Source organism: Crinia signifera, chromosome 3, assembly GCF_055691185.1.
Source record: "Crinia signifera chromosome 3, ASM5569118v1, whole genome shotgun sequence".
Classification (NCBI taxonomy): Eukaryota; Metazoa; Chordata; class Amphibia; order Anura; family Myobatrachidae; genus Crinia; species Crinia signifera.
Window position 1 is genome coordinate 203389548 of NC_139219.1, and position 13911 is coordinate 203403458.

Genomic DNA, 13911 nt, shown 5'->3' on the forward strand with positions numbered 1-13911 from the left:
TTTACCCCATTCAGATTTCAGCGCCTAACACAAAATGTGCTGCCAAATCTAATCCAACACTTCTTGTCCAGGTTGACTGCTCTTAGGGGGGTTTCTTGGTGGAGTAGTAATGAATTTCTTCTACAGTTCACTTGTCTGCACACAGGTCATGCTGTGCCTGGCAATAGTCTCCACTGCCCTTCAGAAACTCCATAAATGTGTGACCAAGAACACCACAGAACTGCTGTTGTAGAAAAAAAAAAACAAAAAAAAAACCACACATTAAAAAGACTAAACTCATCATAATATTATAGATACAGAAGGTAGAAAAGAAATCGCTACGTGCCTATACACTGCTACATTTACCGTGAGTGGGGTACGCCCATCTATCTACTCCCTCCAACCTCTTGTTAACCAAGAGGTTAACAGATAGCAATATCTAACTATTGATTTCTTTAATTTTCTCCATAGATCATTGAGAACAATTTTTGAAGAGATTAGAGACACATGAAGATGCAAATACTCTGATCCTTTTCATTGGCCAGTATTCAATGAGGAAAATTCTCTGTGCATGGCGAGAGATTTTTTCTCTCGCCATGCACTCTCCGTGTTCCGGAGCCTCCTGCTCCCACTATTCAACGTATTTAAGACTCGCCGCTACTCGCGGCGAGTCTTAACCCCTGCAGCGGACGAGCGTCCGGGGAAGGGAGCTGACAGTGAGCCGTGGGACGGTGGCATCCAGGGAGATTAAAGTCTCCCTGGATGCCCCAGAACATATGTGGAGGGTAGGGGGCCCCCCCCGGGACCCAGGCAGCACAGGCTGCCCCCCCCTATAGCCAGCGGGGGACCCAGTATTCACTGCACCCGTTCGTGCATATTAACGATCGGGTGCAGTGAATATATGAATATCTAATGAGCGGCTCGAGCGCTCCGGCCCCCTGCTGGCTGCACTGTGTAAAAAAAAAAAAAAAAAATTTTTTAATTAAATATATATTCATGTGCTATAAGCACATGAATAAAAACAACATGCCCCTTCACAGAAAAAAAAAACTGATTTTTTGACACCAAAATTAAAAAAAAAAAAAAAAAAAAAACCTTTTAGATTAAAAGTTCACATTCCAGCTCTCCATCAAAAGATGGAGAATTTCTACACGGAGAGAGACGGCGAAAATCACTTAGAAAGACAGCGAATATTTCACATTGAATAGGGTGGTTCACTTTTGGAGAGCAAAATGCTCCGTCCAAGGCGAAAAAATTCTCCATAAAACACGGAGAATTTTTCTTATTGAATACTGCCCATTGACTGATGCGCCCCAGATTTGGAAATCATGATTTTGTGTATCGAGTTGTATTTGAAGGGTTATTTTAGTGATAACCAGGGGATAGTACAGTTCAAAGGCAGCAGTGCGCCAATACAGGTCATATCCTTTTGTAGTTGTAGAAGGTTTTAACACATTGTGTATGGACCTTTGCTTTCCATGCATCACTGGACAATTTTACCCAGTGTTTGCGCACATCGATTATTAAAGTGAAAGCCGTTGGGCTGAAAAATTGCTCAGTGAATATACTGAGCGATTAATGCCAATTTTTGCGATTTTCCCTGGGGAAGATGACCTTCCATGGCAGTGCACTATGGAGAGCACTATCTGCTGGAATGCTTATCTTGTAAAGGTGCCAAAGTTTCCACAATCTGCGCATAATGTAGATCCAAAGTAAAACAGGACAGGTAAAATCAGTGTCAAAGCAAATTTAAATTTTTGCAACAAACAGGAAAACTAGGTAGAACAGACTGAATACTAGCAGGGAGTGGGGATTGATCAACAGTGACAGCAAAGTAGGATGGAGTCTCATTTGGGTCAACTCTATTCTCTGCGCTGTGAATAGCACCGGGAAAGTACTCCCATCGCTATTTTAATCAGGGTGCTGCTACAGCCAAATAGCAAATTTCTGCTCGCAACAGTCCTGGGGTGGAGGCAGAAATCCAACAAAACTAGGGTGGCGATGCCATGTCAAGCACTGGCATAGCGCAAACTGCATTGCCATGGGGTACTTGAGTCGGAAAATGCCAGAAATTGCAACAAGAAATGCGAAGTACTGCCATCCAACAAACCAGTGCACGGACAGAATAGTACTAGGAGCGCTCTGCCAGCGCTATTCACAGTGCAAAGAATAGAATTGACCCCATCGCGGTTAATACATTTTAGAACTCAGTGGTCCCCTTCTGTTGCATATAGACTCACGAAGACCCTGGATTGGCCTAGGAGACTATAATACCCAAGCATAGGGCCGAAGAAAACAAGGAAGGAACATCCTGCTAATGACACTTTACATACTAGCAGGAAGGAATGAACAGAGTGAACAATTTAGGAGAGGAATTAGATTAGGATACTGATCCACTGATGAAAAGGATGAGTTTTGAGTGAAGGTTTTAAGAGATTTGCAGAAATCAAATTTTGGGGAGCACATTACAGAGGAAGTGGACAGGATAAGAGGGAGAAATGGGAGGATTGGAGCGGAGAAGGCAAATGTAAGAATGTGAAGAGGCAGCTGGAGGAAACATGAATGGAAAGATGTCCCTGCTCACAAGATCTTTACAGTAGTCTAATAAGAGAGGTAAAATGTAGGAGGGCCTACACACAAATAAACTCAGGAGAGCTGACAGACTGGTGAACGTGTTTTTTGAATACATATCGGAAATAGGCCCACCATCCAGCACAGTCAGAGTGGAATAAGTTCATGAGGGGAACAGTACAGCAGAAGTTCTGGATTTGGAGGTACTGTACAAAATCAATGCAGTGGAAAGGAGGAAGAAATGTAGAGGGAAGTGTAGAGGTTATAATTTGACGACAGATGTAGGGAGGAGTGAAACGTTGAATAGCAAAGTTAGGATTACACTGTAGTGGAATCAGCAAAGTATTCATCCTTCTTCCCCAAGCTACAGATTGACAAGCCGCATCATATTTTTTTATGTTTAATTTTAAACTAGGGACTATTGAGGTTTTTGGAGTATATTAAAAAATGTAATCAATTTATAGAAATCAAGCTGCTTTTGCAATTCCATTTTGCCGCCAAAACATGATTTATGGGGGAATGCTCACAAGTTCTTCTAGATCAGGGATGGGGAACCAACTGTTGTACTACACATCCCAGCATGCCCTGCTACAGTTTTGCTATGTGGATATGCTAAAAACTGTAGCAGGACATGCTGGGATGTGTAGTTAAACAGCTGGAGGGCCTAAAGTTCCCCATACCTGTTCTAGATAAATATGCTCCATACACATGCTACACATCAGAATGATGTGCAGCCAGATAATCAGACATCCCTCCGCATCCACTACATATACCCACTTTCACGAAGCAGGGGACGCTGCGATGTAGGAGGCATAGTTAATATCCTCTGGTTGCCCCTACAGAAGAACCAACCATAAGATCGTGCCTGCAAGCACACATAAATCAGGTATAACACCAAGCTGAATTTGTGCAGAAACTAGCCGATACTGTAGTTGGTACCCACTCTAAAGCTGGTCATACATCTACAAATCGATTGTCAGATTGAGCTGGTTGGGACAAAAACCTGGTAATGTCTGAGTGACAGTTTTGGGGCTTTTTAAAGCAAATGGTCAACTGGCATTTGCTCTTATCCATTACAATGTTTTTGTTCCAACCAGTTCTGACAATTGATCTGTAGATGTATGGCCACCTTTAGACTATAAAATGCTCAGGCAAATGAAGCACTTGCCAGTGGAAGTTTTTTTTCTAAATTATGACAATGCCAACTTAAATAAAATGGCATGTATGCAAGTCAAAACAAATGCCTACACTTAAGGGTATGCTATTTATATATTTTATTACAGACATTCCTATAGTTTCAACCAGTGATTGGGCTCAGTGGGGTCCGAGGCTCCTGCACTTTATAAAATTGGGGTCCTGTCACAAATTGTTTTTAGTCAACCCCGAGAAAGATGAGGTGGGTGAAGAAAAAGATGGGTAGAGTGGTGAGGTGACGTGAAAGGTACGCTGAGATACACTGTGCTATGTACAAAAACTGCCCCCCCCCCCAGAGTGCAAAACCTAGGGTCATAGCTTATCAGCCACACAACTGCTGCGTCATCATATTACCCAGCATCTCAACATATGCTGTCATCTCACCATATAAAATCAATAAGATACGTCGCAGTTGCACAGATGAAACAGCCATGCTGCAAATATGGAGTAATACAAAATCTACTTTCTTACACTTGCGCAATTGTCTGACGGAACCAAGTTTGCAAAAAATCCACACCTATCGACCCCAGCTACCTTGCTCACAGTTCCCACATTGCTCAGGATCTACAATTTGCGTATAAAAAAAAATAAAGGGGGGGGGGGGGGTCCTGTACTGAAACATGATCCCGGAGAGGTTGCTGCAATTTATGGCCATACCCTGGCACCTGCACCAAAGCAAAAAGCAACATACAGTAAGGGAGATTTCCACCGATTCCTTACCATGGGTGCCTGAAAGACAGAATCCCTTTCTCCTAGCTGTGCAGTTTTCCAACCCCACACCAACTTTATCAATGTTAGCTACAGTTAAGTTTAGGTTAGGTTAACTGATGTGACCATGTAGAGTAAATAACTTTATCAACAAGACAAACAGACAAGATCATGTGTTGCCGTCTTCAAAACAACCATTGGTTGTCAATAAGGGATCACCAGTGTCATAAGCTAGAGAGACTTGATTGAGGGTCACAGTATATGTACATATACTTTTAGACCAGACCATCACTGCAGTCTAAAGTTACTAAGCAGTAGCACTGCAAGTTATCTTCCACTATAGATATTTTAATCATACTAAATGCTTTTTGGCATATTTTCTAAACTATAGCTGAGTATCAAAACAATATCGAATGATTTAGCAGATTTTGACTGGTCGAAATGACAAAGCATACCCACACGAATAGTCAGGAACATACTTTGTCCCTATCTGCAGGACAGAGGACATCGCTAGCGAGGGCCATGCTATACAGTGCAGCATGGCACAGCCAGCATTCCTTCACTGCTGGCATCAGCAAGTGTGTATATCATCATCATCAATGCCAGCTCTCCCGCAATCTTACAGGGTACACGTTGGATAGAATACCAAACATTAACCTGAAGTAAAAAGGAAACATCACCAGACTTCTGACCAATTGGGTTTTAGCTCATCCAACCACACATGATCAGCGTACACCACAAAGTTTGGTTACGGTTTACAATGAATTCCATTAGAGCACCAAGAACACCAATTGCAGGCATCTTTGCACTGCATTCATGCCACCATACCCAACATAATAGTAATTTATTTTTCTTTTAGCCCACAAGCAGTGTATGTCATTTTAACTATCAGACCAACCCATATTTAAGGGGTTATTGAATGATGGCTCCGAATTCATAACTAATCGTTATCAGTTAATTGTTCAATTTCGTAAACATTTGTTGCACCTAACAAGATGGACTCAATTTCATGCACTTCTGAGTTGTCATTATTGGCAGCAATGGTTTTTCAATCTGGTGTATATATAGGTTACTCAAGTTGGCAAATAGAGATAAGTGTTTGATGAAAGAACTTCCTTCTGCAGAGCAGCACTGTTTGCTCTATGACATCACATGCATTAAATGACTGCCAAGCTGAAAAGAATCCAACATATGAAAACAATCACGAAAGGAATAATGTATACTCAAGTGTGAAGTTGCCCATGGTAACCAGCTTCCAGCATTATTTATAAAATGTACTTTATAAACGCTAGGAACAGTAAAAAAAAAAAAAAAATGATTGCTATGGGCAACTCCACATTTTAGATGTCTTGATAGATCCTGTCAAAGAACATGCTCCAAGTTAAACTGTCCTTATGTGAGACGAGGAGACTCTGGGACCTAACAAATGCAGGGGGTCTCATCTCATGTAGCCACGGTTAGAATTATACAAAACAGACGTTACATTTGGACACTGGAAACCTATGATTAGAATATGTAGGGGGGTTTGGGGGAAACCTACTGAAGAAAGATGGCATGGCAGCTACGGCCGCCGACAGTACAGATACACGGCGCAGGGCGCGGATAGAAAAACACGATGGCTCTATACCCGGTGGTGGACTCCCACTCAGCGACGTGACAGCCGCCGGGTACACGGAGACACTAGGTGGGGCCCCCGAGAGACAACGGGGCCCTCACTCTGCGAGACCACAGTGAAGGACCGTAACGTTACGGGAGACCAGAGACGGATACTTACAGGGCTATGCTTACTCATTGAAGATTGTATCTTAATCATACAGCCGGTCCCTAGGAAGAATCGGAGCAGCAGCCAGGCGGCGGGCGGTGATGGAGCATACAGCAGACGGCTGTTTCCCGTTGCTAGGGCGTCGTGTGGTGGGCTCCTGTGACGGGTTGGACACGGCCCCAACCTCCTTTCTCTGGCTTTTCCTCCGTGACCAGTACACAGCATGGGACGCAACTCACGCACAGTGACGCCGGACCACTAACGTCACAGAGCCGCCATTATATATTGCAGGTGACGCGCCATGCTATTTGGCCAATCGCAAAGCAGCTCGCGGATGGGAGATGGGAGTTACGGCGGGAGACGTGCTTCGTTGACGTCAATCCGCTAAAAGCTGGTGCGAACCAGTTGAAGAATGAAAGAGCCCACGTCGTGTATGATAGGGGAGGGGCGCTGCGGAGGTGGAGGAGAGAGCTTCGGTGTTCTTTTTGAGTACCACTACCTACCAGTCACACTCTCAGCGCATCCCCTTCCTGTATATAGAGATGTACATAGAGCTATAGGTATAGAAACAGATGATATACTAACCTACTGTGGAAGACTAGTTTCAGGAAAATTATAGCAGACCATCTAATGTGATCATTTCCGTAAGGAGCAAGATGCAGTGCTCCTGGTCTCCCATCTTAGGTATAAACTTACAAAGCTCCTGTGCTTCTGCCGAATAGCAACCCAGCTGGTTACAAACATGATTGGTTCTGTTTTGATAAATTTTGTTTATTTAGTAAGCTGCTGTGTACTTGGGATTTGTGTTTTACAATAATGAAGGGAATCATGTTTGGCTTCTGAGATTTGTGTGGATAATAAAGAGTTAAAATAATAACAAAAAATAGCATGAAGTAACCTATCCTAACCATAACCAGCCCCGCTCTCTTTGAGTTGTTGCTGGTTCCAAAAATACAGGGGAAAAAAGATCCACTAGTCAGTAAAGTAATGCCATAGTAAGGGGCCACATTTATATTGGACCCTGCAGCCATCGCATTACCTCCCAACTAGTCAACCCTGGCCACGGTTCTTGTGGGAGTGTGGCCCCAGGATATATTCAAAAGTCTCTATCGTGTCCCCCTTTTCCCTACTCTTCTCCAGATTATACAGATTTTTTTTAGTCTTTCCGGGTAAATTTTGTAATCTAGGCCATTTACCATTGTAGTTGGTCTCTAATGTATATGTATTTATATTGTTATGGAGATATAGGGGGAAATTTACTAAAGGAAATTTCTAACAAAAAATAGCTGTATTTGTATCCAGAAATACACTTATTTTTGACATTTACTATCCCGAAAATACGGCAATTCGTACTCGTATTGATGTGCTATCAATACGAAAATGAATTGCCGTATTTTCGGGATAGTAAATGTCAAAAATAAGTGTATTTCTGGATACAAATACACCTATTTTTTAAAAATTTCCTTTAGTAAATTTCCCCCATGTCCTCAGGAACTGGACACAGTATTCTAGATGAGGTCGTACCAGGCAATAACCCATACAGTACCATTATTATTTCTTTCTGCTGATAATTCTTCTCCCTATGCAACAAAGCTATGTATACAGATATAGCTCCTGGAGCCTATTCACCTTTTACCCGGGATTAGTTGATAAATCGTATTTGGATACACTTTACTTTTCCCCAAAGTGGTGAGATTTTTATGAAATTGTGTGCTATTTACTGAACAGATTACTATATAGCGGCAGCTATATTCATTTGTACATGGGACCTTATTTTGGGCAGTTCGCAGCCGGCGTTCGTTTGCAAAGGGATCGATGTTTGGCGCATGCACAGCTGCATTTCGGTGACCATCAAATAATGTGGGTGTTCACAAAACAGGCTATGGATGGATGTTTATGTTAAACATTCATTTGCAGGCCCTGCTTGTGAACACACACTGCAAGGGGGGGGGGGGGTTTCTGGTTGACTCGCAAGGGTGCAAATTCGCACCAGAACGAATACACAAGAATAACCCCTATTATTCGCTCCCTGGTCTGCATAATTCTTAAAAGGAAAGTATCTATTTTTAAACTGTCTTTTTTGTTTTATATAAATTTATTTTATGTTTGTTAAATATTATTATTTAAATACCTGTTTTATGTATTATTAAGCACCATCTGGATTGTTTTACATCCAGGCCGAAGCTGACGTCACAAACCCTTTTCTAATCTGGCTTGGCACGCCTGCATTTTCCCCCAACACTCATAGCATTTTTCTAGAACTATAGTGTTTTTCTTAGCACTCCCACTAAACGGCCAGTTACTGCCCCCACCAGCTACCTACTTCTAGTCAATTACCTTGCGAATGCCGTGCGAATAGATAAAGTACTTTTCAGATTCTTGGAAAACTGCATACGTACAGATCATAGCGCACATATGGTAGCCCAAACAGACAAAAGTCCTCGATTACTATATTTGACAGCCATTTGCAATTTGATTGACAGGAAGCGTCAGTTTGTGGGTGTCACCACTCTGTTTTCTAGAAGTGTCAGAAAAAACTCAGACGTTCTCAATCAATTTCAGGGAGTACAAGTGAAGACAGCACCGGCTTTGATCAGCCTGTTTTTATCACACACCTGTGGACTAGTCAGGTTTGCACACACTGGAAAAATCTCTGTCTACCATGGCTATCTGATGGCTGGACTCTGCAAAATCGAACAGCAGCTATCAGGTTTGAATAACCCCTATGTTGGGCTGTACGGATGGTATAATGGTTAGCATTACTGCCTCACAGCACTGAGGTCATGGGTTCAATTCCCACCATGGCTCTAACTGTGCGGAGTTTGTATATTCTCCCTCTGCTTGCGTGGGTTTCCTCCGGGTACTCCGGTTTCCTCCCACAATCCAAAAATATACTGGTAGGCTAATTGGCTCCAAACAAAATTAACTCTAGAATGTCTGTGTGTGTGTGTGTGCGCGTGTACATGTGGTAGGGTACATAGATTGTAAGCTCCACTGGGGCAGGGACTGATGTGAATGTTCAACTATACTCTGTAAAGCGCTGTGGAATATGTATGCGCTATATAAGAAACTGTAAATAAATAAATAATAATATGTTCCCTTTACATTGGGTTAAATGTATTTACACTAGGTTTGTATATTTGTACAAAAACAAACAATATTTGGGGCTTGGAAACAGATAGAGAAGGAATATTGGGTGTTTGGAGATGGAGTGAGAAGTAATAGTGGGAGAAGGGAAAGTGAGAGAGGTGGAAAGGAATGGGAGAAATGACAGAGAGATAAAGCTGTAACTTGTTCACAAGATATCCAGAGTAGGAGAAGATAGCATGGATTTTATTCTCTGCGGTTTCTGCAGTAATCACCCTGTGGCGACTGAGCCACAGTCATTTATAGTGTCCCTACTGCCAGTGGGGTGTGGTATCGGGGTATGCCAGTTGGTAGACCAAAATCGGAATCCCGACTGCCAGAATTCTGACAGTGGGGCAATCGCAAAGAAGCCCCTTGCTGGCTCACTGCCATTGTAAATACCAAAAATATGAATTTATGTCCGTATACGAAAGGCTATGAATAGGCGTATTCCTAGCCATTTCCCCACCACTGTGTCATAACCAGTATGCTAGCACAGACAGCTGTGAGAATGATAAAAAAAAAACTGTGATAAAAAAAGGTGATGAAAAAAAGTCCATTAATAGTCATAATAAACCCTGCTGTGAATATTACATTATAAAATGCCTAAAACCACACTAATGACCATACCAAAAGACTGACAGGATCCTCAATAGACATTCATGTTAAAAATATACATTTTCCTATGTTTATACTAATGAAACCTGTGTAATCTACAAAACTTGCCAGGGATAGGATGGTATATTGACACCCAAATATAGCAAGAGCTGCCATGTGTGTAAAATTGCTTTGCCGCTATTAATATACATAACAATCTATGAGTTTCAACATGAGAGTACCATCACAGGAAACATCCTGGAATCAAGGTTTCTTTCAAGTCACCTGCACCTTGACTGTATTCGAGTACGTATCCACCTGCTTTCTATCTGCTGTAGTATTTTTTTTCCTCTGTATCCCTAGCTTATAGACGGGATGACATGGTCGATCATTCTTTAGCATAGCATGGCCATGCTATGTCTAGTCTCTGTAAAGTGCCTTGCTACAACTTCTCTGGTACCTGACGATAGAGCTGCCCAAATAGTTGTCCTATGCTGGGCCATTCTCTCTTTAAACTGCCTTGCTATCTTGCCCATGTAGTGGAGCCCTCATGGACAAGACAGCAAGTAAACCATGTATTTGGAAGTACATATCACTCACACATACATACATACATACATACATGCACTCACACAAACATACACATACTTATGTTCCAACTTAGATCGGTCCCCTTGTCCTGTAGAATCCAATAGGGAGCTGTGGAAAAAATAATACTCAAGTGTAGATCTGTCTTCTTTGGACCAAAGTAGCACCACAAGGGTTAAAAAAATAGCAAACCTGCAGTCCTGTTCCATTCAGACTGAGGAGCAGCATGTGTGTTTACACATGCTGCTCCTCTGTGTAACTGCCTGGGATTCCCACTGATGTCAGTCAATAGAAATACCCTCAGCCAATTCCCTGCAAGCTCCAGAGGTGCTGTGCCCACATAAGTGTACACATGCTAATGTTATTGGTAACGGTCACTCAGTTAAACCAAACACGGCAGTGTGTTGACGCCATGTTGCGGTCATGATTTCATGATTTGATTTCCTGCCCCCTGTTTTAATCTGGAGTTTGTATGTCTTCCCCCACGCTGATGTGGTGTTATCCTGGTCTACACAAACATACTCAGGACACATGGAATGGGGCTTTACAGCTTCCGCACCTTTGTTTGGATATTGTACCTGTTAAAAGTAAGAGGGGGACACTTAAGGAGCATACACCTTGAAAAAGGACCCAGCTAGGGGTCCGAAACGCGTCGGTGGGAGTGACGGGCAGCTATCCTTGAGGCTTTTACCTAAGGACTGGTCTTGCTGTATGTGACCCGGGATCCATATCTGCATTGTTTCCATGCCTGTTTGAACTGTTTTAACACCACAGTTCATTACCGTCTGGTAATTATACCTCATTGATCTTCTGCACTACGTCACTTTAATTGTATGCTCAATACCAATGTATGGATTTTACTGATGTATTGTGATTTGCTTTTTATGTTCATGTTAACACATTAAATACAGTTTTATGCGATGAACTCTTAACCTTGTTTTTACATGGTACCATCGATTTGATGTTGTGAAAATACCCTGCATATGAGGAGGAATCATCCTTGATTTGATAATAGAAGGGAAGTAAAACCTCCTTTATTGTACAAGCGCTGGTTGAAGGGTTCACTCACCCACTTTGTCCATTTTGTCTATATTTTTGGGGTACTGGAGAAACACCCCGGAGTGTACCCATCCTAGCAGTTTGTTGGCGCACCGTGGTGAATACCTAATTTATCTGTATTCTACATCATGGAATACCTGTGATGAGAAAAGATTTACAGAAACCCTGATGTCAGAGTAAATGTTTGTTTACAAAGAAGGATTTCTAAACAAACACCTGTGAGTCCCATCACACAACCTATGCAGGGCATACATAATCTAGCCAGGTTATTATTATGTATCTTATTAATTATACTCTAGGTCTTTCCAGAAATGCAAAATATTTTTTAAAACCCTATAAACACCACATAAAAAGTCAGGTGCCTTCAACTACACAACTGATGTCTCGCAGGACATTGCATGGGAAGCACATAAGTGTGTTTTCAGAGGCAAACTGATCCAGTTGGGTTCCTATATAAAGAAGCACAATTCTGCACGAATCTCAGCCGTACTTCAGCAGATTATACTTCTTGAAAATTCTCATAAATCCAATTTATCTAATGCTGGGGTAACCAACCCTAGTCCTCGAGAGCTACCAACAGTGCATGTTTTGCAGGTCTCCTCACAGAATCACAAGTGAGCTAATTAGCTCCATCTGTGTATCTTTTAAAGTGTGTCAGTGATTAATGATTGCAGCTGTGCAGCAGCTAGGTTGTCTGGAAAATGTGCACTGTTGGTAGCTCTCGTGGGCTAGGGTTGGCTACCACTGATCTAATGAGACACGCGTCAAACAAACAAGCCCAGGCCACCCTCAATACAATCCTATCTGACAACGTCAAACTATCCATACGAAAATGTAAAAATTGTTTTTATCAATGGGGAAACAAGCCGGGGAAAATGATAGCCCGAGCCTTAGGAGCCTAGCAAGCCTCCGGGTTTGTTAGTACTATTAAGAATGACTCTGGTGGGGTGTGCTCAGAGACTTATGAAATATCTGCTAGTTTCCGGCAATACTACACTTCTCTTTACAATTTCACTTACTCCTCTTCAGAAACTATCCCCATTCCTTCCTCACAAGATGTCTTCAGTTATCTATCCCAGGGGCGGATTAAGCTTTGGGGGCCCGGGTCACTTTAGACAGGGGGGCCCCCTCCCACTTGTCATTACTGGCCACAAACTGCATGGAAGAATATTACACTGTCAAAACACAGAGTAAAGGCAGTATAAACTTGGTCAATGGGTAACTGCAGGGTGGGGGATTAATTAATATGGTACTTCTGTAGTTTCATGGCGCCGGAAGTAACAGAAACTTGACAGCCTGCCAGAGGCTTGCGTGCCGCTCTAGCTAAAGTGTTATAGTGTAACGTGATGTAGCATAGCGCTGCGCGCGTGCCACTCTAGTTGAAATGTAATGAAGTGTAAAAAGGAGACAAACAGGGCTAAACGGGGCTTATAAATCGCATACCCCGGCACACCGCTACCACAGGGGGTGTCCCGAATGTAGACGCTAACTTATATTCCGTTTTGAGACGCTTTTAGCGTCTCAATTCACACTCCCGGCACTTCGGCTTAGACACGCGCGGACAGCGTTACGTAGTCAGTCAGAGAGCTAAGCAGTTTGCGTAGTCAGTCAGTCAGCAGTAGCCTGAGGTGAATGTGTTCCTGAATCAGCCTCACTATCCACGCCCACCCGAAGCGTGGCGAGCGCAGCGGTACGCGTCCTACGACCTTTTCATACCCCCACTATCCACGTCGGCGTGGAGTTGAGAATAGATTAGTGTGGCGAGCGCAGCGAGCCACCGAGCCCGAAGCGTGGCGAGCGCAGACCTTCACAGCTATCCGCGTCCCCTCGCGGGCTTCACAGGTGTCAGAGTCCGCTCGCCACGCACCGAGCCCGAAGCGTGGCGAGCGGACGCTGACACCTGTGAAGCCCGCGAGGGGAGGCGGATAGCTGTGAAGGTATCCGCGTCCGCTCGCCACGCTTCAGGCTCGGTGGCTCGCTGCGCTCGCCACACTAATCTATTCTCAACTCCACGCCGACGTGGATAGTGGGGGTATGAAAAGGTCGTAGGACGCGTACCGCTGCCGCTCACCACGCTTCGGGTGGGCGTGGATAGTGGGATTTATACGGTCCACAGCTGTGGCGTCCACTAGTGGCACTGAGGGTGGGTTTCAATAGTGTTCCCCTAGGGCCACCTAAATTTAGATGCTTTTGCGTCTAAATTTAGATGTACCCCTTCACCTAAGTAAATCCAGAGGCATTTACAAGCCCCAACACCTTTGCGGCTTGCAAGGCGCCTGTATTCTAACGCTTTAGCGTCTGAATCCAGGCTTTCCGGCTTCTTAGCG

At 43.3% G+C, this 13911-nt stretch overlaps 2 protein-coding genes across 4 annotated transcripts in view; one reads left to right on the plus strand and one right to left on the minus strand.

The window, feature by feature from the left end:
- Positions 1 to 83: 83 nt before the first annotated feature.
- LOC146064125 (uncharacterized) lies at positions 84 to 6482 on the minus strand. Its single transcript, XM_083177272.1, has 2 exons — positions 6227 to 6482; positions 84 to 223 (listed from the first exon to the last, which is right to left on the minus strand). Exons 1-2 carry the CDS (start codon positions 6437 to 6439, stop codon positions 128 to 130), a joined length of 309 nt encoding a protein of 102 aa, XP_083033398.1. The 5' UTR covers positions 6440 to 6482; the 3' UTR covers positions 84 to 127.
- The window catches only part of LGSN (lengsin, lens protein with glutamine synthetase domain), a 37485-nt gene continuing 29561 nt past the window's right edge, over positions 5988 to 13911 (plus strand). The window contains exon 1 of one of the 3 annotated variants that reach the window (XM_083177267.1): positions 5988 to 6774. In XM_083177267.1, the coding sequence (XP_083033393.1) occupies positions 6627 to 6774 (148 nt within the window). In that variant the 5' untranslated portion in view covers positions 5988 to 6626. Of the gene's footprint in view, positions 6899 to 8766; positions 8925 to 13911 lie in introns of those variants that run through there. The other 2 variants (XM_083177269.1, XM_083177268.1) reach the window with 2 other exon arrangements.

Bases quoted from the DNA above. Each gene is read 5' to 3' on its own strand.
- LOC146064125 (XM_083177272.1), bottom strand. From the start codon at position 6,439: ATGCTGTGTACTGGTCACGGAGGAAAAGCCAGAGAAAGGAGGTTGGGG. The intron at 224-6,226 runs GTAAGTATCCGT...TTTCTACAACAG, and splicing joins CAATGAGTAAGCATAGCCCT to CAGTTCTGTGGTGTTCTTGG.